This window comes from Stenella coeruleoalba, assembly GCF_951394435.1.
Source record: "Stenella coeruleoalba genome assembly, chromosome: 2".
Taxonomy (NCBI): domain Eukaryota; kingdom Metazoa; phylum Chordata; class Mammalia; order Artiodactyla; family Delphinidae; genus Stenella; species Stenella coeruleoalba.
Genome location: NC_137147.1, coordinates 106860676 through 106888013, shown reverse-complemented (window position 1 = coordinate 106888013; position 27338 = coordinate 106860676). Strand labels below are relative to the sequence as shown.

The 27338-nt window shown below is 45.3% G+C and overlaps 1 protein-coding gene across 1 annotated transcript in view; it reads left to right on the top strand.

Moving 5' to 3' along the window:
• The first annotated feature begins 345 nt into the window (after positions 1 to 345).
• The window catches only part of TMC3 (transmembrane channel like 3), a 47700-nt gene continuing 20707 nt past the window's right edge, over positions 346 to 27338 (top strand). The window contains exons 1-11 of the mRNA XM_079910118.1: positions 346 to 974; positions 2213 to 2359; positions 6251 to 6326; positions 11570 to 11651; positions 14337 to 14443; positions 15451 to 15549; positions 15646 to 15788; positions 18327 to 18474; positions 19179 to 19222; positions 23029 to 23176; positions 24753 to 24862. Coding sequence (XP_079766244.1) covers positions 694 to 974; positions 2213 to 2359; positions 6251 to 6326; positions 11570 to 11651; positions 14337 to 14443; positions 15451 to 15549; positions 15646 to 15788; positions 18327 to 18474; positions 19179 to 19222; positions 23029 to 23176; positions 24753 to 24862 — 1385 coding nt within the window. The 5' untranslated portion in view covers positions 346 to 693. The remainder of the gene's footprint in view (positions 975 to 2212; positions 2360 to 6250; positions 6327 to 11569; positions 11652 to 14336; positions 14444 to 15450; positions 15550 to 15645; positions 15789 to 18326; positions 18475 to 19178; positions 19223 to 23028; positions 23177 to 24752; positions 24863 to 27338) is intronic.

The following is a 27338-nucleotide window of genomic DNA, read 5'->3' as shown; positions in this document are numbered from 1 at the left end:
GTTTATTGCAGGGCCATGCAAGGAGACAGATGGCTTGTTCCCCCAAAAACCCAGAACTCCCCAAAGGGTTTCAGCAAAGCATTTTTAAAGGTAAGGTGAAGAAGGGGCGTGGTTGGTTATTGCAAACTTCTTGGTGTAGGAATCCTTTGTTCCTGCAGCTGTCCACCTAGGTCAGTTCACGATGTTCCTGTAAACCTCCAACAAGACAACTGTTATTCTCTGTTCTGCAACTTTTTATCTCTGTATGAATGGAAAAGTGTTATACCCTTAAAGGTCAGAGCCTTGAGAATGGGCTCTCCTGTATATTTCAGGCTCTAGGCAATATTCTTAACTCAAAGCAATAGAATACAAAGGTTAAAGTAAAAGAAACAGATCTAATATTGAGTTAGATTTATTCTTCCTGGTTACATGAACACACACAAGATTCTTACCCTTTCTAAGCTTCTTTCTTGGTAGTTAGAAACAAAAACCAAAAACCTATGCCTTGCATTCTCCCTAAGTATTTTGTGAACACCAGTCATGGTAATAGATGCAAAGTGCTTGGCAAACCACAGAGCCCTTTCTGGGCACAAGGGTAACCAATGTGATTATTTGGGCAGAACCAAGTGCTCTTAGATCACCTGGCCAAGCCTCTCGCCTTTGTCTGTCTTGACTCCAGCCAATCTCTGCTGCCACAGCCGCCTTAACATACATATGCATGATTGGCTTCCTGGCTTCTCCCCAGCTCCGAGCATCGGCTCCAGACGTGCAGTCCAGCTCCTGAGAACTGGAGGGCAGAGCTCCTTGCAGATCCAGTTCAGAAACCTCCGTTGGAGCAGACTCCTGCCTGCCGGCTTCCCAGCACCCTGCCCACCAGTACTAATCACTGGCAGCCAGTCTGCTCCCATGAAACCATCAAAGGCATCCCAGCGTTACAGGAGCATCCGGAGAAATGCCAGCCAGCACTACTTCTACCAGGAGTCCCTGCTGCTCAGGTGAGCCAGTCCCATCCATCCACTGGGGCAGGTTTGTGACGAGGGAAAGCCTGGGTCACCTTGCTTGCATCTGACCAGAGGACCAAGTCCCCATCCTGCTCGGTTCTCCTTCAGAATGAACTCCGAAACTCCTTTTTCCAGGTCACTATACAAAAAGGGTGGCAACCTCAGCGATGTACACAGATATTGACGGCTCTACCTGCTTCCGATCAGAATCCAAAAGCCTGTACCCCAACCTGGCTTTATTGCTGGCCAAACCCACAGATGTGCTTTATCTGTTTTCTCTCTGTTTACTCAATCAGCAATGTCAAGAGAGAGCAGACAATACATCTGTCGTAATAAATGAGGTTTCTGTTGGAAAAGGCTACAGGCTGGTTAGAAGTGGGGGAGTATTATTCAAATTTGTTAAATATTTATAAAGGTATATTAAAATCTCCATTAATTTGGAGAACCTGGAGAAAATTCTCTTTTGAGTAAGTAAAAACAAGCTGAATTAGAGAAAAGCAAAGGAATTCTTTTCCCTTACTTTTAAGTGCATCATTGATGAAATAGCCACGGCAAAATACCCTTATCTCCTCCTGAAAAGTTGCATTAAGATTAGTGTATTCATTTTCACTGGGAATAAGTGTTGCTATGTGTTGCAAAGTTGTTCTCCTAGAGAGTAACTATTTCCCTGAAACATTTGGACATGTAAATTTGCTTAGCTAATTTCTTGTTCATAGAAACTGCTTCCTGTTTGCCTCTGTTATCTCTGATTTCAAATGAATCAAAGCAGGAGTACAGAGAGCGGGGGATCTCTGGATGAGAGAGTTTGATTTTTATTTATTTTACATCCAGAGTTAGGGGACAGGAGGCGTCCTTTCTTTGGAATTAGCTGGTTATTTCAATGAGCCTGAAAAAGAAATGGTTTTGCCACCAAAGATGCTGCTATTCAGTAATCCTACAGGAGCACTCTCTTGGTTCCTTTTATGTCTTCTGATAGTATCTCTTATCCTTTGAAGCCTTTCTCTTTCACTGACCCATCAAAGTAACAGAACCCAGTGACTGTGTTCCAGTGGCTGCTAACAACTGCCGAATTCTCTCTCTGACTCCCCGGATCCCTCCCCTCTCCTTCTACACACACTAACTTCATACAGATGACCCCAGGGCAGCAAGATGCTAAACTTACCCAGGGCAAGATCTGGGATGGAAGCAATTCTACTAATCAGATTTCCTCCTTAATGCCCTGATCATTTCAGCAACTTGGATGACAGCTTTACTGCTGATGAAACAGGGGACAGCCATGATCCGGAACAAATCTTCCAGAATATACAGTTCCAGAAAGATCTCATGGCAAACATTCGCTGCCGACCCTGGACCATGGGACAGAAGCTGAGGGCACTGAGGTAAGGGTTATGGGTTACTGCAAGTATGCTTCCCACGAAACCACCCACCCTGCCCTGCCCTGGGAAACGAGCATAAAAATCCACATTGGAGGGAGTGGTGGGTCGGATGCTCTTGATCTGACTTAGAGAAGTCACAGACACGTCTGAGGGATCCACCCGGTCCAGACGGGCCTCAGTGTGTGTGTCTGTGTATGTGTGTCTGAGTTGGCTGTGTGCCTTGGTAGAGAGTTTTTTGGGTTTCTACCTCCTTTTCAAATACTAGATTTTAGCCCTATGCCTAGAGATGAACAAAATAACTAAACTCACTAGGTATGCAATCTAGAATGAAAATAAATATTAGTTTTACCTGCTTGGCTATTACCTCCCTCTTGCGGCGGGGATCTCTGTGGGAAACTAGATGACTGGGACGCTTAGAGTCATATTGGAGAGTCTGTTTAGGTAATAATGAAGAGCTGAAGGTTGGAAGACATTGCCTTGCCATGTGGTATTAGGTTCTTTTCATAATTTCTCTAAAGACCCGTTCCTTTCTCTGTAAAGTTGAAGTGAAGGTGGAGCGCACCTACCTCCTGTGGCACTGTTAAGCTGTTAAGCAATCAGACAAAAATTCCTGGCTGCCCTCGGACTTAATCAGGAACTACGGCAGAGGGCTCCAGCATTTTTAGCATGCATTCAGGGTGATTCTTTTGCAAACTAGAGTTTGAAATCCCTTGATAGTGGTTCAAGGATTAAATGAGGTAAACCATACGATATTAAGCCTTGTATCTGGGCTATAGTAGTCACTCCCTATGAGTGGGTAGTAACTGATGGTGTGGGTCCCTGGGATCACAGCAAAGGGAGTGAGTAGAATTGTTCTTAATGACCAATGCCACTGAGCTACTCTGACCCATGAAGTGGACCTTCCTAGAGAAACAGACATGACACGTAATCATCGGGTACCTACTGTGTGGACAGGATTAGAACCACTGTCGTATCTCACGTTTTAGTGCCCCTTTCCAGACACCAAGCTCATTGCCCTGTCTCTCCAGTCCACCATTAGGTTTGACTTTCTTTCCCATCAAATCATGCCTTCATTAGATTTCCACTCCAGTCATTGTTCCTCCAGTCTGGCCAAAGATCCAGCCTGCCCCCCCAGGTGGCCACGGCAGATAGCTAAGGTCATCCATGGTTTCCACTCCCAGAAGTTTCCAGTGAATTCTCCAGGTCCGATATCAGTTCTCATCACTTCCATTTCTTTGAGTAAGGATGACATTTTTCAAATGAGAAGACTGATACTCAGAGATATTAAGTGGCTTCCCCCAGGACACACAGCTTCTGAGTACTGGAATTGAGCCTTAAAGCTGGGCTTCCTGACCTCAACTCCAATATTCTATTCTATTGAAACAGAGGAACTCTACCAATTTATCCTTAAAAAAAAAAAAAAAAAAAAAAAAGCCATGTAACTATATAGCACAAGGAACTATACCCAATATCCTGTGATAAACCATACTGGAAAAGAATATAAAAAAGAATGTACATATATGTATAACTGAATCACTTTGCTGTACAGCAGAAATTAACACAACATTGTAAATCAACTCTACTGCAATGAAAAAGTCATGTATTCTATCAGAATTTTAAAAATCATACAGGAATGCTGATGACTAATAACTATCTGAACTGTAAGAGAGTGAGTCTTTTTAACCTGCGGGCAGAGCAAAGCAAATGATAACTTTTCTGTCAGAATCAAAAGAACAAACCAGGCCTTCCTCCACAAGCGTAAGCCAGGGACCTCAGCCAGGGCTGCGAGACACCAACGCCAGCGAGGCACAGGCCAGTGGTCCAGCTCTCAGAGAACAGCTCGCCCTCTGAGACCTGCATTTGTCATCCCCGCGTCGCACGTTTCCTCCCCGTCACCTTGAGAAGCTACTGGAGCAGTGCTTCACTAATTGGGCCTGCGAGACTCATCAGGTCTGTGGAAGGCGCAGACCCTGACTGCTTGGGGCTCAAGGGAGCATTGCTGACACAGAGAGAGCAGCGAGCTCTGTCTATGGGGGGACAGAGCATATATTTATTTCCCCGGTAGGGAGGCAAGTGGTCAGTGCCATGGAGTCAGCATTGGTCTATGATGGGGCCTGGGTCAGGTACTGTCCCCACTGCTGTTACTGACCAGGGTTCTTGGCCTCCTTAATCAATAGAAATTAATCAGAGGTCAGACAAGGAATTCAGGCAAGGCTTCATTGGAGCCCCGACCGCAGCAGGGGGGAGTGAGAACAAACAGCAAGTTTCCTGGCTCACTCACTTGCTGAGGGGGAGGCGAGCATGCTCCTTATATGGGGTGAGGGTAGGGGTGTGTGCAGGGATTGGTTCGGAGGTTGGCTTAGGTGGTCTGCCCATCCCCTTGGTGGTGTCGTGTGCAGGGCGCATGCGCAGTACCCTGCTTTTGCTCCTGACCATTCAGAAGTGGCAGTTAGGCTTTTTGGTTTTTTGTATCTTGCTGTCCATAATTTGCCCCAACTGCACTTGCACGCAGTCGTTTTTAGTCCCTTAAAGTTTCTTTGTGTTTTGTTGCTCAAGGAGATGTTTGTCCAGGTGCAAGCACTGCAGCACAGGGTCCCAGGTCCCAGCCTGTCTCACTGCCGCCTCAGCCCCCTACTCCGCTCCCCGTTCCTACACTTACACACCCACCCACTCCTATTGTTGTTTCAGGTCTCTATCATCCCTATTAGCTAGTGGGCTTATCCAGGGCAATAGCTCTATTTTATGCGCCTCTGTATTCCACTATACTTGACCCAAACAAGTGTGCAGAAAATGTTTGCAGGGAAAAAAATTAGAATGAATGAAATTAAATGAATTATTATTTCACTTATATAGGCCCCTATCTTTTAGATGCTATAAAAGGTATAACATCAACGCTCACCCTTGCCTGCATTTCTGGTTCTGACCGGAATGAAGCCAGCCCATTGGCGGGGCTATGAAGGTGGAGTATTTGCAGTAAGGGCAGGGAGGTTCAAAGCCCAGCTCTCTGGTCAGGCGTGTTCTGAAGCGATCGTGCTGTTTGTGGAAAAGGAAGTCAGCTAGTTCCTTGTGTCAATCAACGAAAGGCTAGGAACCTGTGGGTGTGACTTGGGATATACATGCATGAACTCCTACCAAGTACACTGGTCCAACTAACAAACTGAATAATTCAGCAGTTCTTCAATCCTGAGCATAATTCAGTGGTCAACCATGGATTCATGAAGATCTCATCAATGTAGTCACAGATGAGGTCACCTTGAAGGTGACATTCTTCGCTAAGAGTTTTTTGACTTCAGTCCGTTCCATGGAATTAACATTTTTTTTCTATTCCTGTGGCTCTTTAAGTGTGAATTTAACCATCTATCCTAATGAATTCAGTCTATTTCCAAGGATTAGCCATTTAGGTGACCCATCAGGTCAACTCAACAAAGTGGTCAGCCAGTGTGCCAGTAGTTAGTCTGGGCTAAATCAGGTTGTTCATGGCTACATAGACACAACTTTCTTGCTCACATTAACCAGACACTACCCTTTTCTCAAAGCAGATTCTCTGAGCTAGGTCTGACTCTCACTTCCAAAGAATTAATTGCAGGAAGAAGGCTGCTGAGATTAAGTGGAGGAGCTGAGATGCTGGTACCTGATACCAGGATTTCCAAAGCCCATAATACCCAGCCAACAGCCAGAATCAGGGCAGGGTGTTAAGAAACTCAGTTGCAACTGATTTTAGTATTCACTCATCATTTCCTATGATTTCATGCATTTAAATGTTATAGAAAATATTTTAAGGGAGTTGTCTGGTTACCACCGTTTGACTATCTATTCCTGCTGCACTTCCACATGTTTTGCCAAGATTATCAAGGTCATAAAATTGCGCTCACCACCAAGTTTTTCTTCTCTCAGGCGAGCGAAGGACATTGTGCTGAAGTTTGAGGGGAGGCTGACCAGGACCCGAGGCTACCAAGCGGCAGGTGCAGAGGTAAAGAGCCCACACATGGACGTGCCCACCCTTCCTGGGGTCTCCGGGCCCAGGAAGTTGTACTTGTCCTTGCAGTTGCTGTACTATATAGGTTGTGAACATCCATCATTAATAGCTGTAGAACAGTATGGAGAGCTTGAAGGTCTGCACGTCCCCAAACTTGGATTTTAGTTCCCGATGCTGTCACTTACCAAGTGGTGTGACCCTGGGTAAGCCCAGCTCATCAGAAAAAGGTTATATCTGCCCTTGGGAGAATCCTCTAGCCTCTTCCCTGAGTTAAGCCCACCCATGTGTGTAGGTTTCATTCACTGTACCGTAAGTCCCCTACATACGAACCTTCAATTTGAGAACTTTCAAAGATGCGAATGGGCGTTCACATGTCCAAACACATAAGCTAGTTTACGTATCTGGCATACACCGTCAGGCGCATGCATCCTCTACAAGTGGTTGTGTTTTGTGTACTTTACTATACAGTGCTGTATAGAGTGAAGTAGTACAGTATCTTTATTTCTTGCCTGTTCACTCGACGCCAGCCCCTGGATGCCAGCTGTTGTACTGTACTACTGTACTTTTCAAGGTACTGTACTGTAAGATTAAACATTTTCTTTATTTTTTGTGTTTGTTTTTTATGTATTATTTGTGTGAAAAGTATTATCAACCTATTACGATACAGTACTGTATAGCCGATTGTGTTAGTTGGGTACCTAGGCTAACTTTGTTGGACTTACAAACAAATTGGACTTACGAACGTGTTCTCGGGACGGAACTCGTTCGTATGTAGGGGACTTACTGTATTTCTTATAATGAGAAAGTTACAGGCATATTCCAATGCTCATTTTATAATACAATGCTAAGATTTTTGTTTGTTATTTTTCCCATTCAGTTACTTGCAGTTAAACTTTCGTATACATTGAAATTATCTGTTTATAGACATTCCAATACTTTTCATAAATGTTTCCAAGACAAAGAAAAAAATCATTTCTCCTACTATAATTCCCTACTTCCCAAGATAGAATCTATTTTAAAATTTCACATTTCAGCCATTGTATATATCATTTTCGCATCGGAGTAAGTAGAGTATACAAATATTTTTGTCTTGCTGTTTTTTCACTTAACACCATAACAAGGATTTTTCTCCATGTTGCTATGTAGTTTTTATACCTATTGTTTTCTATGACTGTGTAATATTCCATCAGAAAAATGTCTATTAATTTAATTAGTTACGTGTCTGCTGGTGGTCCTTAAATAGCTTCTAATTTTTCATTAGTATTAACAGCCCTGCAAAGACCATCTTTGCACAGACGGCTTTTCCTATCTTTTAAAATTCTTTTTCTAGGATAAATGTCAAAACTACGACCTCTGTAGTATAGAGTATGGTCCATGTTTTTTGGCTCGTGATAAATACTAATCAATTATTTTCCAAAAGCTTTGCCATCCACAAGGAAAGAATTTGCTGTCTTCATAGTATCTCCACTAGTGCTGAATATTGTCGTTTTTTCAAGTTTATTATTTGAACAGACAAAAACTGACAGACACACTCTTTTTCGATTCTCTGAAACAAAAAATATTCTTAGTAAAGTTTAAATTAAAGCTGGTCATAAATTTTGCATAACTGAATAGTTATAAAATATCAAAGAATCCCCAAGATTGTGCCTTGGCTTTCTTTCTTCTTACTTTTCACAGAATCTGCCTGAAGACGCTAATCCACTCCTATGATCAAAATTACCCATAACTCTTTATGCCTGTCACACTATGATGGAGCTTATGGAATAAATCTATAAAACAAAATTATCTTTTTATAAGCATATGTGCTACCAAGCTCTCTCATTTTCTCTAAATAAACTGTATGAAATGCTATGGAAAAATATCTGAAATAATGTAGGGTCTCTCACTTGGGTTCAGACAACCTGTAATATATATAACAATGAAAAAGTCCTGGGGCATTTCGTAACAGTGGGCTCAAAGTGGATTAAAGGTATAAGTTAATAATGGACTGAATTCTGAGAGTCAGAGTTTTTAAAATGAGAAAAGTGATCCAAATGTTCAGTCTTACCTACAGATGGTCCCAAAGTTTTCAGCCTGCACTTAGCAGACACAGCTGCCCCAGTCCTTTCCATTTTACCAATGGCCCTGCAGAAAGCAGTTCAACCCACTTCAGCTTAATCCATGTGCCAAGCTTTGTGCTGGGCACTCAGGGTAAAGAGATGGCTGAGATAGAGTGTCTTCTGCCCTCTGGAGACACAGCAAAATATCAAAGAAAATCATCCTCCCACCACGTCTTCCTGACACTTTGGTTTTCCCCCTTCTCATTCTGAACATCATTCCTCTACCTTTTTTTATTTAGAATTTTTTTTTTTTTTTTTTTTTGCGGTACGCGGGCCTCTCACTGCTGTGGCCTCTCCCGTTGCGGAGCACAGGCTCCGGACGTGCAGGCTCAGCAGCCATGGCTCACGGGCCCAGCCGCTCCACGGCATGTGGGATCTTCCCGGACCGGGGCACGAACCCGTGTCCCCTGCATCGGCAGGCGGACTCTCAACCACTGCGCCACCAGGGAAGCCCCTATTTAGAATTTTTTTACGCTGGAAATTTTAATACAGACCCCTGAGGATGAGCAGCCACTCCAAAGCAGAGAAAACAGAAGCTATCTAGCTGTTACCTGCAGCCCAGTGAGTTTTGTCTCTATTTATAGTCTTTGGTTTCTCTTAGAAAAATGATAACTTCGTTTTTCAAATAGTAAATTTTGTATAATATAACTACTGTACACTTTCTCCCATGATTCCCACGACTGAGATCCTGCTCACCACTCACCAGGGCTGCCACTCTATCCTCTCTTGGGAATCACAGTTCCAGAACACAAGTCGTCCTCTGGAGCCCCTCCCACTGTTTCCCACCTGCATCCTCTGTGCACATGGGTTTCTCCTTGATTCCAGCAGGAAAACACCTTGTTGCAGACAATCTGCCTTTGGCACCAGTTTATTTCTATGCTTCATAAGAAAGCAAGGTCTGAGCATGTGAGACCACCAGGACCCATGCAGTCACGTAGGCAGAAATGCTACCCTGGGCACATGGAACACCAAACACCAAGAGTCAAGACACCTAGGTCCTTCTGCCATTGTTTCCCTGCTCTGGGTAATGACCTGGAACCTGACGAGGTTTTCATGCTTGATTCTTAAGATGTCTTCTAGTTCGAATAGTCTATGTCCTCGGTTTCTCACATGATACCAGCAAGGGACGTCATCCTTCCTGAGAGCCTTCATGGCATGATTTGGCAGGAACGCTTCCCCTGTGCAGAAGCTAAAGGTACCTGCCCATGATGGTGTATAGACTAACTGGCCTCATAACAGATCTTCCTGTTTCCACTCATGTCCCTCCATCTTCCACTCTCTTCCACATAGGAGCCAGGGAAATCTTTGATACAGTAAACTACGCATGCCATCCTTTAATTAAAATAATGAATGACAGGGACTTCCCTGGTGGTGCAGTGGTTAAGAATCCACCTGCCAATGCAGGGGACATGGGTTCAATCCCTGGTCTGGGAAGATCCCACATGCCACGGAGCAACTAAGCCCGTGTGCCACAACTACTGAGCCTGCGCTATAGAGCCCTTAAGACACAACTACTGAAGCCCGGGCGCCTAGAGCCCACGCTCCGCAACAAGGGAAGCCACCGCAATGAGAAGCCCCTGCACAGCAACAAAGAGTAGCCCCTGCTTGCGGCAACTAGAGAAAGCCCGTGCACAGCAACAAAGACCCAACGCAGCCAAAACTAAATAACTAAATACAATAAACTTATTTTTAAAACTACTAATAATAATGAATGGTAGATAGATACGATAGATAGAGTTTCATTACACTTAGAATCAAATCCAAACTCCTTCCTCTAACCCACCTGATCTGGCCATGACCTAACTCTTGGACCGCATCTCACTCCTCTCTTCTTTATTCTCTTCTATAAAATGCCCAGCTCATGCTAAGCCACACCTCCTACTGGCCATTCTCCCCTCCTAGACAGCTCCTCTACCAATTGAGGACTCTTAACGACTTTACAATGGACCAGAAACTCAAATGCTTTCAACACCAAACCCTCCCCAAAGGATACTGGGCATTCCGCCTCTGTCTGCTGTAGGGGATGAAAAATCAGAAAGCCATGGTCTTCCTCTCAATACTGGAGGAGAAAAAGCCAGGTGAACAATATAAAGGCAATATAAGCTAGGATGTGATAAGCATTATCAGAGACCAGAATGATAGCTGGGGACGTTTACAGACGGAAGAATGTATTTCTGGCTACAGAGAATCTGTGTGAGGTCTCTATGGGAGTAGCTGTATTTGAGTTGGGTCTTAAATCATGAGCAGAAAGTGAACAATTCCAACTTCTGATAACATTCAAGTAGATTTTCATTTACAAGCAGCTGTTTTGGCCTTAGCAGACATATTCAGGATAACATAATCATGCACGTCTGCATCAGGACCACGTGCTGTCTTATAGTTCAGAAGATTGTAATTACATTTGTAACCCTTCTTTCTGCAATGATATCATTTGCTTCCAACACAAACCCACATTGTTTGTGTGTTAAAATGAACAACCTGCTAATGTTGTGGGAGAGAAAGCCCAGTGTCAGGGCACATTTTCACATTTTGCTTTATTCTCCTTTGAGAGAGAAAAAAAAAAGATTTTTGAACTTTTGGCGATTGTGTCTTCAACATCCAAGACAAATTTCCAGACCTTATTTTGGCAACTTTGGCCAGGAGAGAGGCTGGGAGATGAGCTCCAGCTGCAGGATGGGAGGCACACAATGGGGCTCATTTTCAGGGTATGTTCTAGACTCTTGGTCCTTAAATAGGGACGGGAACTGTAATCACTGGGGAGTTTGTGAGCCATGTGGATTCCTGAGCCCCACTCCCAGAGGGGACCAAGGGGGTGTATTTGGACATCATTCCTCAAGTAGTTCTTAGTCCTCACAGCAGGAATGGTGTGAATAAGGCAGGCTGAAACCCTAGAGAATATGCACCTCAGTACAGACACCGCAGCTTAGAGCCCTGAACAGGAGCCTTCACCTGGGCAGAAGCCCAGAGAAGACAAGCGGCTGCTTTGGTCCTCGGGCTCCCTAAAGGCCTGTGAAATCATAATGAAAGGTATCAACTGGTGTGTCTGCGGGCCTCGCCTCCATTTAGGACCCTGGTTCCACAAAGGCATTGCCGTCTTCACGAATGTCAAGTCCTCTAATCCTACTCCCTCCTGTCTAGCTGTGGCGGAAGTTTGCTCGTCTGGCCTGTAACTTTGTGGTCATCTTCATCCCCTGGGAAATGAGGATAAAGAAAATCGAGAGTAAGTGTTGGCACTTGGAGGAGTGGGGTGGGGATGCGGTGCCCGTAGCCAGACAACGGTGAGGCCTGAGACGGGTCTGGTACATCCCAGACCTTACACTGAGCAGCCAGGGGCCCTTGCACACGTAGTGCCGACCTAGGCTGGACATGGGTCCGTGGAGATGGAAGACACAGTGCCTGTCCCCACCACCTCCCAGGATAAAAACGGTCCCACGTTCCACTGTTGCTCTGCAGTTCTCTGTCCGTTCATGCCTTAGACACAATACAAACTCAAAAGGATAGAGGGGAAAACTGGGTAGAGGAATAAAAGGATAACATGGCAATTGCAGAACAAAAATGCAGAAATTTGGAGAGAAGTGACTGTAATCATTTAGAAAAATATCCTAAAAAATAAATCAATCACCGTCACCTTTAAAAACACACACACAGTACAAACACGCAAATGCAACACACAAGACCAGGAATAAATATAACCAGAAGTCTGAAATAAAGAAACTGTAAAATTGGACCATGGGATATTTTTAAAGTCTTGTGAAGAGACATAGAATGATTTAATATTTGGAAGGTGTTGATTTTCTCAATATGTTTATGTTTTAATGCAATTCCAATAAAATTCTCAATGCAATGTTTTTTGTATTCAACATAATGAACTCATATGAAAAAAAAAACTAATTGAAAACTTTTTTAAAAGGAAAAACTCAGATGAACTTGTATAACCAAAATGTTAAAATACATTATAAAAGCTACAAGAATTGAAACAGTGTACCCCAGCACCATAAATGATGCTGGAACAATTCAACTGTTTTAAAGAATAACATTAGATCTTTCATTTCAAAGTTCCATTAAATATTTAAATAGAAAATAGGAAGCCATGAGAGAATTAAAAGAAATATAAGTAATGTGATCTCAGAATGGAAGCCTGTCAAATTATAAAAGTAAAGAAGGAATCATCAAGGAAAGTACTGTTGTATTTAACTATACATCAAAGAAATTTTACATACATAAAAAATAAACAGATCTAAAAGATGACAAATTGAGGGGGGAAAAAATTTTCAACATTGAAGTGGAATTAAATACCAGCTGGTGGAAATGTCAATTGGGATGATGTTTCTAGGGGAAAGTTATAATTTGGACCAAACGTCTTCAAAATGTTTGTACTCTTTGATAGAACTCTTCCACTCCTTAACAACCAGAGAAAACAACAGCCACAACAAAATCAATGCACTAGGCTGTGTGGACACACTTGGTGCCCAGCCCAGATCCCTTTACTTGGCTGGTCCACTTTTTCTCAGCTGCTCTGTATGTTAGCTGCTATGACTCATAGCTGTCTCCTTCTCTAGAGGATGAGCCTTGGCCCACATTGTTCCAGATGGTGGGCACTCATCACCTGCTCCCCCAGACCCAATGGGTAGCCTAGAGGCAATGACAAAGGGGTATTCAAGTCCAGCTTTTTGTTCAAAGTGGAACCAACTTATGATGCAACTTGCCCTCCAAAGGTCCCCATGGGATAAGGCTAAGCTGGGCTCCAGCTGAAACGACATCTTTGCTTAGCTCTTTCCCCTGACCTTCCTTGACCCCCTCACCTCCTTTATCCTGAGAGCACTTCCTCAATATATCATGTTAGCTGAATCCTTTTCTCAGACTCTGCTTCCAGGAAATCTGACCTTAGACAGAAATTGATTCTTGCAGAATTATTTACCCTAGTGAAAAGTTAGAAACTTCCTAAGTGTCAAGTAGTGGGGGATAAGTTAAATCAATTATGTAAAATTGGTTTGCTGGAACAATAAAATTCATTTTATAGGGAGATATTTTGTATGAGAAAATGCTCATAATATATTGATAGCTCAAGGTGCATATTATAGAGATATGCCAATTTTATACAAAAAAATACACATATAGAATGAAAATGGAGGGTTCCCCTAAAAATTTACTAGAAAGTAATTCTGGTAGTGATTTTAATTTAGTAACCTGGCAGTAGGTCATTTTTGGGTCTTCTTTGTGATGTTTTGTGTTTTCCTACCTATTATGAAACATAAGCTAGATTTGAAATAAAATTTCAAGACGTTATTCTTCCAAAGTATGATACAAGTCCAGAAAGTCATCACAAGTATCACGCATATCCCAATCCAGCTTCTTCTATGCCCCCTTGTTTTCTCAATAGAAATTTGTTTTTAACTACACTTTTTATTTTAGAATAAGTTTAGATGCATGGAAGAGTGACAAAGAGAATTCTCATAACCCCTTCACCCATCTAACACCATGTGAGGTGTTAATGTTAACATGTAACATACTGTTATTTCTTTTGAAATTAAGACAAAAGAATCCTTAGAATATCCTTGGAACTTTCAGAACTATGCAAAATAGAAAAGAAATATATTAAATTCTCAAAAGATGCTGATACTTCTGAACATAGGTGAAATGTAAATTTGATAAAAGCATTTTCGATCAATATGACCTTAGGGAAAGTAATCCATTAGGGATTAGGGATCTGTGTATATGACTGGGAGACATTAATGAACATCTTAATCCTTCTAAATGATCATCGTGGGACAACACCCTGATAGGTTCAATTATGGCATTCTTAGTCTATGTCCTGCTGCTGTAAGAAAAATTACAGTGTTGCTTTACAGAGAACTTCTTACACTGGGAGGATTTTCTATAAACCGTTCTCATTATCTTTCTTTAGGTCATTTTGGATCTGGTGTTGCCTCTTATTTCATATTCTTGAGATGGTTATTCGGAATTAATATTGTGCTCACGATTATGACAGGTGCTTTTATTGTCATTCCAGAGGTAAGAACTATTTCCGGTGAGTTTAAAAGTGCCATTTGTTAAAAAGTAGAGACGTTTAGAGCCATAGCATTAGACAACCGCACTCATTATCCTCATGGGAAGGATAATCTGTGTGTGAAAAGAGGGCCTGGTAGGACTTCCCTGGTGGCGCAGTGGTTGAGAGCCCGCCTGCCGATGCAGGGGTCACGGGTTCGTGCCCCGGTCCGGGAGGATCCCACATGCCGCGGAGCGGCTGGGTCCGTGAGCCATGGCCGCTGAGCCTGTGCGTCCGGAGCCTGTGCTCCGCAACGGGTGAGAGGCCCGCGTACCGCAAAAAAAAAAAAAAAAAAAAAAAAAAAAGGGCCTGGCGAACTTTTTCGGCAAAGGGCCAGAGAGTAAATATTTTAGGCTTTGTGGGCCGTATGGTTTGTCACAACTTCTCAAATCTACCGTGTAGTGCGAAAGCAGCCATAGACATTAGGTAACTAATAAGTGTGGCTGTATTCTAATAAAGTTTTATTTATAGATACAGAAATTTGAAGTTCCCATCATTCTTATGTGTCACAAAATACTACTCTTCTTTGGTTTTTTTTTTCCCAACCATTTAAAAATGCACAAACCAACCTTAGCTCTCGGGCCACACAAAAAGTGGCGACAGGCTAGATTTGGCTTATGGGACAGTTTGCAGACATTGTGTTAAAATAAAAACCACTTTTCAACTAAAATTCATCCTTGTAAAGTAAATGGGGCCATGTCCCATGCCATTCTAGAAACCCAGTGGCTTCAGTCATCCACCCACAGAAGCCACGTCCAGCCTAGAGAGAGTACACCCAGACAGGCCCCGATCAGGCAAAGAGAAAATCTGGCCACTCATGATTAATGTCTCATCCATGAGTATCAAGGAGAATCCACCCCCTAGGGACCTCATATGTACAGCATCTTCAGAGGTGCATGGAGATCAGTGGCCCCTTTTCTTCTGGTCCCTTCCCACCCAGAGGACCGTGTGACATCCTTTCCTCTCTCACCAGCTCATTGCAGGTCAACCCTTTGGAAGCACAGCCAGCAAGACCATCCCCAAGGAGCACACTGCGTCTGCCCAAGATCTGGACACCGTCTGGTCCCTGGGGGTGAGGTTCAGGCTTGGCCACACTTTTGTCTCGAGGCGGGTGGTGAATGTTCTGGGACCTGGGAGTCAGAAGTGACACCGAGTGCTCTCTTTGCAGGGTTACCTCCAATACTCAGTCCTCTTCTATGGCTACTATGGCAGTGAGAGAAGGATCGGGAGGGCTGGCTACCGGCTGCCCTTGGCCTATTTCCTGGTGGGGATGGCAGTGTTCGCTTACAGCTTCATCATTCTCTTAAAAAAGTATGTCTGTTCAGTTTCTCAAAATACATGCCAAAATGATACATACGATCTCATTTCATCTTGTCACTCACCCTGTAAAGTCAAGGCCATTTTCCAGATGAGGAGACCACAGATAAAAGAGATAAATGCTCATTTTAACCGACACTGATTGAACACTTGAAGCTTTGTGCCAGGTTCTGTGTTGGGTCTGGAGAGACAAGAATCAAATAGACTTACCAGGTAACATCAGTTTAGACAATGTAGATGTTACTGACCAGGGTTCCTGGCCTTCCCCAGCCAATAGAAATTGACTAGAGGCCAGACAAGAAATTCAGGCAAGGCCTTACTAGGGCCCCTTCTGCAGCAGCAGGGAGCAAAAGCAAACAACAGGTTCCCTTGCTCCCTGAAGGGGGGCAAGCTTGTTTGTTATATGGGGTGCGGGTAGGTGTGTGTCCAGGTGTCAGGCCAGAAGGGTGGCTTAGGTGTTTTGCCCACCCCTTAGGTGGTGGTGTGTGCAGGGGTCATGCGCAGCCCCCTGCTTTTGCTCCCGACACCCTGTTTTTGCTCCAGGCTCTTCAAAAGTGGCAGTTGGGTTTTTTTGGTCTCTTTGTATCTTTTGGGTCCAGAATTTGCCCCAGCTGCACAAGCACACAGTTATTTTTAGTCCCATACAGTTTCTTTGTATTTTGTTGCTCATGGGGAGGTGTGTCCATGTGCAAACATTGCAGCACTGCAGCAAAGGGTCCCGGGTCCCAGCCTGTCTCATAGGAACTGCACTAAAAGAGAGGTGAACGAGATGGGTTAGGTGACCAGAGGTTGCAGAAAGCAAAGCATCCTCCTTCGACTATTTGTTTGCCTGTGACCTAGTTACAAATTACGTAAAGGCCAGTCTCGTCTGTGTTGTGATGCAGTTCAAACATGTAGTTGGTTATTGAAAGCAGGGTGCAGTGCAAAGGAAGCAGACTGGCTGGGGCCTCATCTGTAAAATGGGCAGGTTGGCTCAGAATATCACCAGGTTCCCTTAAGGCTGTTCCATTCTGTGCTTCTGTGTAGGAGCTAGATAAATGCAGAGTGACAGAGAGGCTCTGAGCCCAAGGAGAAGCGGGCCCCCACCCTCTTGGCTCACCTGCTACTTCCCTCGGATGCGTGTGTACCAGTACGTCTTCATCACACTGCCCCTTGTGGCATCTTTGCAAAGTGCAGGTAGAAGGGGCTGGGATTAAAAAAAGATAGAACAATCATCATCACCATCGTCACCATCATCAAACAAGAACCTAGGGAGATGCACAGTGACTTGAGGACCTTCAGTTCCCATGAAGCTTTCCAGCTTAGCCTCTGGATGGCCTCAAGACCCCATGACCCCACCTAGAACACGGGCTCTTTGCGAGATGTTACAGTTTAAGAGACAAATTGATGTCAACTCGGGAGCAGGAAGTATGGATGGACAGAGTGGTAAAAGCTTCTAACAGGAGAGATGGTCTAAAAGACAGGGAACTTGCACCCAAGGAGGGATCGTGACCCCCGCCTTCCCATACACCTGAGGGAAAGTCGTGTTAGGGAGGGATCCGAAGTGCTTCTGCTCGGTGAGGTGGGGTAGTTACTTCAATGGGCAGGGGCTCCAAGGAGATGGATTCGGCTCAGAGTAAAGACTTTGGTTTCACAATCACAGTCGCACAGAGATGCAGTGGATGCACACACCTTCAGGGACTTCCTGACCTCCAGTGACGGGAGAGCTTGTGCACCGGACTCACCCAAGAATTTGCTGTTTTCACACTGTTCAGAGGGGTTGGCTGAGGACGCAAGCCAGGAGAGAGGTTGAACCCAGCCGGCACTCTGCTTGCCCACATCCAGATGGGGCGCCTTGCTCTGCGTGGACTCGCGGCAGCCCCCTAGTGGCTGAACCTGCTCCTGACACTGTTCTTACATGACCCTTTCTGGTCCTTTTTTATAAAAATTTTTATTGGGGTAGAATTGATTTACAATGTTGTGTTAGTTTCAGGTGTACAGCAAAGTGAATCAGTTATACATATACATATATCCCCTCTTTTTTAGATTCTTTTCCTATATAGGTCATTATAGAGTACTGAGTAGAGTTCCCTGTGCTATACAGTAGGTCCTTATTAGTTAACTATTTTATACATAGTAGTGTGTCTATGTCAATCCCAATCTACCAATTTATCCCTCTCCCCCTTACCCCCCCATAACCATAAGTCTATTTTCTACATCTGTAACTCTATTTCGGTTTTGTAGATAAGTTCATTTGTAGCCTTTTTTTAGATTCCCCATACAAATGATATCATGATATTTGTCTTTCTCTGTCTGACTTACTTCACTTAGTATGATAACCTCTATTTGCATCCCTGTTGCTGCAAATGGCATTATTTCATTCTTTTTTATGGCTGAGTAATATTCCATTGTATATATGTGCCACATCTTTATCCATTCATCTGATGATGGACATTTAGGTTGCTGCTATGTCCTGCCTATTGTAGTGCTGCAAGGAATATTGAGGTGCATGTAACTTTTCAAATTATGGTTTTCTCTGGTCCTTTTTTGCAGGATGGCTAAGAATTCCCGAATGAGCCTCGCCAGCGCATCCAATGAAAACTACACGTTCTGCTGGCGGGTGTTCTGCGCCTGGGATTACCTCATTGGAAACCCAGAGGCGGCAGAGAGCAAAACCGCTGCCATCGTGAACAGCATCAGGGTGAGTAAGCGAGCCGTTCAGGCTGCCGGGAGTCAGGGCTCTGCAGATCACAGCCTTCACAGCGTGAGCCGCTGGCCCTCTGCTGGGAGAGTCAGCGTGGTCTCCTTCCCACGGTGCTCACAGACCAGGGCAGCCACGGTCTGCACCGAGACGTGACATACTGTGCCTCCAACAGGCACCAAACAATCGGATGGTGTACTGGAGAAAAATACGGGAACGTCTCTTTTTTTTTACTTTCATCCTTCTAAAATGTCAGTGTGTGTATCTTTGTTCATTTGCATAATGGATTGCTACCGTGTTGCGTGTACATAACTTGTAAATGAATAAATACATATATGTGAGGGATATAAGCTTTTAGTGTTACCTTAGAAGATAACGCAGTCAAAGGCATTCGGAGACCTGGATCTACTGAACAACACAGACAGTTCAATGGTGCCCCCTTTTGAGAAAAAAAATGATTTAGATATTTCAGTGACCTAAATAATTTACTCCTTCCCCTCTTTTTCCCATTCCCCAATTTCCTTTTTTATCTATCTATTATCATATAAAGCACTGATATCAATAGAATCTTATTGGATGGAGTCTAGACATTGAAGTTATGATGAAAAATACTGGATAAGTCATTTCTTTCATAAACTATTTCTGAATATTTATGATTAACGATGATGCTAAGCTTTTGATACCATATGTGTCTTTCTTTAAAGGAGGCTATACTGGAAGAACAGGAGAAGAAGAAGAGCAAAAACCTGTATGTATGAAGACTCCCCATCCTGAATTCACTGATAAGCTGTTTTAATTTAGTAGAAAAATCACCAGACTATATCTCATTTTCACACCTTTTCAGGCAGTTCTTCTCCTTAAAGCCTGTCCTTCTGGTAATGTGGAATGTGGGAACCCCATAATTTTTCGATAGCAGTATTTCGGAGTTGTTCCTCCTTCCATGGATTTGGCAGTAGGGTGAGAGGTCTGAGGCTGACCAGCTTCCTATTGTTTTGCTTAGATAATAAAAGATATTTTTAGCACCAATTTCTAGTTTGTTAAACTAAGCAAAGACTAATTTTATTTAGCAACAAATCTCTAAAGTCCTAGGACACAAATAGTATCCAATGCTTGTTGACAAAACTTCTAAAGTGACTTCTCGGGTTTGGAGTTCTTCTCAAGGTTGTGAGGGCTTCCTTGGTGAGGCTGAGGCCCTTCGGCCACAGAATGGACGACACAGAAAGGCGATGACCCAGTCCTCCTGGGCCGGACACGCCTGCTCATCCAATATCCTCACTGGTTCTTTTTTTAAATTAATTTCTATTGGAGTATAATTGCTTTACAATGTTGCATGAGTTTCTGCTGTACGGCAAAGTGCATCAGTTATAGGTAGACATAGATCCCCTCCTTTTTGGATTTCCTTCCCATTTAGATCACCACAGAGCATTGAGTAGAGTTCCATGTGCTATACAGCAGGTTCTCATTAGCTAGCTATTTTATATACAGTAGTGTATATAAGTCAATCCCAATCTCCCAATTCATCCCACCCTCTCTGCCCCCTTGGTGACCATAAGTTTGTTCTCTACATCTGTGACTCTATTTCTGCTTTGCAAATGAGTTCATCTCTACCATTTTTCTAGATTCTACATATAAGCGATATTATACGGTATTTGTTTTTCTCTTTCTGACTTACTTCACTCTGTATGACAGTCTCTAGGTCCATCCTCACTGGTTCTTTAAGCCCCATGATTAGTTCCTACAGTGCAGAAAGCCTGTCCTGGGGAGTGCTGGAGACCTGGGGAGTGGAGGAAACACCCAGCCCCCGAGAGGAAGCAGGGTGTCGTGGTGGGAAGGATTCTCCACAGGGTGTCAGAAGATGGATTCTAGCCCTCTCTTCGTCATTAACTTCTAGGACCCCGAAACTCCCTTGACTTTTCCGGGCCTCTCATTCCTCACTTATGAAATGAAAGGATGGGACTCCATCCGTGCTTCTCAGAGGAAAGAGAGCGCCCACCCACATCAGAATCACCCGTGGGCACTGCAGACGCAGACCCCTTTGGCGCCCACCCTGATTGACTGAATTAACGTCTCTGGGAGTGAGAGACAAGGCTCCACATTCTTAGCAGGTCTCGCAAAGCAAAACTCAGGGGAGGTTTTTATGTTCCCTCAAATTTGGAAGCTCCTGCCATCCTAAATGCATTCCAGTTAAAAAACGTCTCATTCAATGATTCATTATTACAAACAAACAAATCAACAAGGAACCGGATTCTCATCTCTCTTCCACGCACAAATCCTGAGTCCTCCTGATTCTGTCAAAACTTGAGGAAAATAGATGTGTAAGAGGTATTCTGGGATATCCAGGATATTATAACAGGAGGTGGAAGGAAGAGGATGGAGACAGGGGAAAAGTAGCATGTGACTGCCTACTTCCCCCGCAAGCCCATCACGTGCATTTTCTGGTGTAATTGCCACAAGGACCAACAGTGCTGGAGGCGGGGAGGGGGGACCAGAAATGCAGGACCTGCCTCAGGGACCACGTGGGTAGCATGACCCTACAAATGATGACAGGGTGATCTGGGGACAGGAGGAAGTGAAGAAGCACTAAGGTGGTGTTAATGGACCTCACTCTCAAGTCTTCCATCTCTGGTGCTCTATGACGCCTTATCGAAAGCTCTCCTCTGCCAGAAGACAAGGTGACACTTAGCATTCCATTTGGGAGTGAGTTTCCTCATTGCGCAGAGGAAAGGCTAAGATCCGTGCAGAAGGAGATGTTGTGACCTGTCCAAGGTCACCCAGAGGGTGGGGAGCGGGTGGTACACCCCTCGCGTGCCCCTCCAAATCCTCCTGGCCACACCTCTTTCTCCAGCCCTTGATGCCAGGCAGGCTGTGCAGGCTGCCACCGGCTGCACACATGCCCCTCAGAGCCTCCACTGGTACCCATTGCTCGCTGCCCAGGGCTCCTCTGAGGCTACAGTGTGGGGCACCCACAAGATCCCAGTCCACACGTGTTCATGCAACCGAAAGACTGGGTGCAGCACTGGGAGTCAGTGCTCTGGAGTGGCCCTTGACCACCAGGGAACAGGAGCTGATGGAAAACCAGGGAACAGGAGCTGATGGAAAACGCTTCGCATTTGCACGCCCCCCCCACCCCGGCCAGGCATTTCTGAGATGCCACCTCACAGGCCCCTCAGACGGCCCTGCAGCCGCCTGCCCTCTGTGGTCTCACTCCCCAGAACTTCACGCACACTTCCTGGCATCACTTCCCAGAAAAACTCCTCGCAAACACACCTTTGCCTGAGGTTCTGCTTTCAGGGAAAACGGACTAAGACTGACCCCGAAGTCGGAAGCAGATGCCTTAAAGATAAGCCAATTGGAGTCAGTGAATTCTCCTCCAGGAAGAGTAGGGTTTTTTCAGTTAAAACTGGAAACTTACTGTAAACGCAGTAAGTCCCCTACATATGAACGAGTTCCGTCCCGAGAGCACGTTCGTAAGTCCAATGTGTTCGTAAGTCCAACAAAGTTAGCCACAATCGGCTCTCTAGTACTGTACTGGAATAGGTTTATCATACTTTTCACACAGATAACACATAAAAAACAAACACAAAGAATAAAACATTTTGACTCTTACAGTACGGTACCTTGAAAAGTACAGTAGCACAGTACAACAGCTGGCATCCAGGGGCTGACATCGAGTGAACAGGAAAGAAACGTTAGTGACTGGAGGAGGGAGAGGAGGTGGGAGATGGTAGAGCTGAAGGATCGTCAGCAACAGGAGACGGAGGGCGAGCTGTGATGTCACTCACGCCTGACGTTGCTGGTACAGGTTCCAGATGCATGTTCGCATCTTTGAAAGTTCGCAACTTGCAGGTTCCTATGTAGGGGACTTACTGTAGTAGCAACACGGTTGATTGTAAGAGGCCTTTGGGAAGTGAGACCTGGCGAGGAAAGAGGAGCCCGTGTCCCAGCTCCTTTCTTTACTTCTTCCTCCAGCAAATATTTATGAAGTGCTTCTATGGACTGGGCCTGTTCTAAGAGCTGAGAATACAGCCGTGAAGAAGACTTTTAACAATCGAGCCCTTGCTTTCTAGAGGGAAAAGACAGATAACCAATCCCAAGTAAATACGTGGTATAATATTGAAATCATGGTGTGAAATGAGAGGCAGGATCATTACCTCCCCTCCTTCCTCCCCCTTCCCTCTCCTGAGCACCTGTACCTGAGCTCCTGTAACTGAAATGTGCATACGCCACAGGACTCCCATTTTAAGTGGCAAAGCAAACACTGAAGCCCAAATACTCAGACTCCAGAACGTGTGTGTGTGTGTGTGTGTGTGTGTGTGTGTGTGTGTGTGTGTGTGTGTTTCAAGCCCCACTGATGCTGATGGCTTAGATTAATAACTCACTGTTGATCTCTTAGGAAATGAGGGATTCTGGGGGTGGGGGAAGAACACTGATTCTTCAGGGCAGAGAATCCACTTGGCAGTAAATGTCTTCCCATCCTTCACTGGCCTTTTCTGTGCATCAGGGTGCCCTGTGCAGAGCCCGGTGTATCGTCCTCATACCTGCCTCTCCCCGCAGGGCAGTGACCATCTGCCTGAGGGTCATCGCCAACATCCTGGTGCTTCTCTCGCTGGCTGGGAGCATCTATCTCATCTACTTCGTGGTGGATCGGTCCCAGAAGCTGGCACAGTCCAAGAAGGAGCTGACGCTCTGGGAAAAGAACGAGGTACCCACACAACAGTAGCTGCCCCTCTGTTTCCTGGGTGTTTCTTAAGTGGGTTCCCTGGAAACATCTCCACGGAAAAATTGCAGTCTTCTTCTTCTAGAGCACGGGCTGCAAGAGCTTGGAGCCAGAGTGGCAACACCCGGCCTTGGCTAAATGATTTCACTGGTCTTAATAAGGAAGATTTTGATTCAAAAACACCTTCAGGCATTTGCACAGTCTTTACGTTTGAGTTTTGCTGCTGACTGTGCTTTGCTTTTCTGGCTTCATGTTCCTTTATATACATGTTTCCAGAAACCGACTTCACCTAGACTTGCATTGGCAACTGCACTGTCTTTCATTGCATGTGTCAAAGTTGACCGTGTGGGGATTATTGAACATTTAGGTGCTTTCCATATTTCTAAATCACAAATAATCCTTCCCAAACAGCCCCACACCAATGGCTTATTTTTTTCTTTTTCTTTTTTTTTGGCGGTACGCGGGCCTCTCACTGTTGTGGCCTCTCCCGTTGTGGAGCACAGGCTCCGGACGCACAGGCTCAGCGGCCATGGCTCACGGGCCCAGCCGCTCCGCGGTATGTGGGATCTTCCCGGACCGGGGCGCGAACCTGTGTCCCCTGCATCGACAGGCGGACTCCCAACCACTGCGCCACCAGGGAAGCCCCGTATGGCTTATTTTTTAAAATGCTCTTTCCCCTCCATTTATGGGAATATTCCCATGAATAGAAAATTACCAAGAGGGAGGTTATAAACAATTTTATAATTCTTAATATTTATTGCAAAACTCGTGTCCTGAACACTTGGCTCAATTTACCTGCACAAATGCTACCTCTCAGACCACTTGTATGAAAATGATTACCATCCTTGGGATTTAAAAAACAAAGTGGGCAGGCAAGGTGATACTTATCAATTTATCCTCAATGTACAATAATTTTTCAAAATCTGAGACTGCATTAGGTAATCTCTTCCCATACCTCTTCGTGTTTTATGTCAGTTAAGTGGGTTATATATTGATAAATATGGGCTTGTGTGTAGATAGATATTTTAAAGGTAAATTCAGAAATTATTTCTTCCTTTAGCTCACACCTCTTGTGTACCAGCTAAGCCTCCTTTTTCATTTGCAGAGAAAGTACATAAGTCCAGAGAAACAAGAGCCAGGCATAATTCTCTAGATAATTAATCTTCCATGTGCAGAAAGAATATTAAATTACCTCTTAGCCTTCCCTTTTCTATTCTTAACAGTTACAGTTATTTCCTTCTTCCATCCAAGGTAAGGGAAGTAGAAATAGAATGAGATGGTAATTGGAGAAGGTGGCAGAAACACCAGTAAATCTCAAAAGGCATGTACGAGTGTCTTCAGATTAAGGAGTGTTCCTAGAAGGGATAAACCCATGGCAAAGTGGCCTTTTGAAAACAGCTCATTAGCCAAGATTTGGGGGAGGTTTTCCATGTAAGAACTGCATGACCCTCTGAATACCCCCCTCCCCGATGAAACATTAGGCTACAGACCAACTATGAGGTGAGGGAGGCTGGGATGCGGGTCCCCGAGGAGCTCAGTGGGGCACACCCTCTCTTGGTAGGTGAGCGTGGTGGTGTCCCTCGTCACCATGCTGGCACCGTCAGCCTTTGACCTCATCGCCGCCTTGGAGATGTACCACCCACGGACCACACTGCGCTTCCAGCTGGCAAGGTACCGCCACCCGCTGGGAAATGGCTTGTTGTGGGTTACCCGTCCGGCCACCCACTGTGGGAACTCAGTCCCTCGGGAACCAGGGCTTGCTTTGTTCCCCCCAAAACTTAGCACAGGACTTCCCCTACGGCTGCATCGCAAGAAACTCAGGGGACCACAAGAGAGAATGGTGGGAAGAAGGGGGAAGAGGAAGCAGGGAGAGAGGAGGGGGCTGGAGAGGATGGACCAGGAGGACAGGACGGAAGAAACGGGGTGAAAAGGTGGTGATGAGAACAAAAGGAGGAAGAGGAGGTGGGAGAGAGGGAGGGGGAGGGGGAGGGGAAGGGGGAGAACAGGCAGAAAAAGCAGATACAAGAGAAAGAGGACCAAGAAGATGATGGACAGTGTGCCGTGTATCGCTCACGTTGGGTCCCTCAGTGGACTGACCGTGAGAGGTGAGAGACCCATGCTGTCTTTCCAGACGCGAGATGAACATCGTGCTTTGCTAATAATTCCCCAAAGCGTAGACTCAAAGCGGTTCTTGTAAGTCAGGGAGCCTCGGGCATCAGGGCTGTGCTGGGATGGTCAGTGGGTGTGAATACAGGTGGTTAATGCAGATGTGAGCACAGCAGGCGGGGAGTAGGGGCGGGGGAGGGAGAGGTCAGAGGGGCCAGCCCCCTGAAACCACACTTCTTCTCTAGCGCTGGCATCATCACTGTCTTCCCGGAAAAATCCCCGTCTCTGTTAGGGTGACTGTCGCAGAGGGTGGCACTGTCCGAGCCCCGCTGATTTACCTCCCATCCCTCCCGGGTCTACAGTGTTTGGTTTGTGCTTTCCCTTGTAGTGCTTGATCACGTTCCACAGAACAAATTTCCCACAGAGCACTTTGGGAAGAATGGCTGCCATTCAGGAGTCGGCAAATGTTTTCCATAAAGGACCAAATAGTAAATCTTTTTGGTTGTGCGGGTCACACGGTCTCTGTGGCTCAACTCTGAGGTTGTAGCACAAAACCAGCCACGGACAATACATCATCCAAAGGGTGTGGCCGAGTTCCCTGCAACTTTATTACAAAAATAGAAGAGGGTAGGGTTTGGCTAAAAGGCTGTAGTTTGCCACGATCTTGAAGTCCAACTGTCACTTCAGAGATAGAAAAACATCACTCGAAAGATCAAGGGGTGTGTGGAAGCCCCTCACCCAGGGTAGCTCTGGAAGGCACTCCCAGCCCCCCAGGCTTGAACCCTGGTCTCTGTGCTCTGCTCGGCACCTCCTCTGTTGACCTAGGAGAGAGAAGTGCTGTCCTCAGCAACTCCCTCACGGCAGGCACTGGGGAGGATCAATTCTGTGATTGCATTTGGTCTAACAGCAGTCCTATTATACAGATTGGCCTCGTTATTCTCGTTCAAAACTAGAGAAACAGGGGCTTCAAGAGACTTGCCCCTGATGAATTCAGGCTCATTCTAGAAATAAGAGTAGGATATATGACTTTAGTTCCACTAACTCACCAGCCTATTCAGGGCACAGTGAGAACCAGAGCCATGCGACACGAAGACGGCAGAAGGTTAAATTCTCTCGGTCCTTCCTTCAGCCAACAAGTGCCAAGTCGACTCTGAGGGTCCTGCCCTGTGTTAGGTGAAGACAGAGATAGAAAGGGAAGCTGAAGGGAATCCCTCCACAGTGCACAGGGAAAGCCAAGATGAGTCAGAATGATGCCCCCGGAGGTGTCCTAGCCCCTGTTTCCCTGCTCACTCCTGCACACTGGTGGCCACAGGTGGTAAACTCTACACCTGAGGAGATGAGGGCGACTCAAAGTTCCAATCATCTGGAGTCTTGTCCTCATGTTAAATCTGCTTTCTCTTTTTCGCCAACTGGCACTGGCTTCATGATTCTCCAAGTGCCAACCACTGTCCTGTGAGAGATTTGTAAACCTGCCACTTTCCTTTCTCATCTCATTTTCCCAGACATGTTTCTGTTAAGATCCAAGGCTGCAGCCTGGGAAACTCCATGACGTGTTTCCCCAAACCTTCCAACTCCGGGGAAACGGGCATCAAGTCTTGGATCACTGGCTGATAGAGGCTGCTGCGGGCAGGTACCATCTGCTCAAGGTTGCCCACCTGTGAGCAGGTGTAGACGTGCCCACAGCCCCTCACTGATTCAGCCCGTCTGACAGGTTCAGCCTGTATTTCAGAGCCAGACCACTGAGATCCTGAAATCTCACCTGCCTCTTTTTAACTGTGTGAACCCGAGCAGGTGACTTAAGGCCTCCCCATGTTCAATACCCTTGTCCCTTAAGTGGGGGTTATAATAATATGGACCTCACAGGCGAGACTCAAATGAGATAATGCCTGGAAAATCACTTTATAAACCAGAAGACAGGACAGGACATGGATAATTCACTCTACACTTCAGAGCCCCGCTTCCTGAGCTCACACACTGTCTGCTATCCCAGCGGCTCTGAAATACTGATCCAGAGATCGGCTACAGTGGAATCACCTGGTAA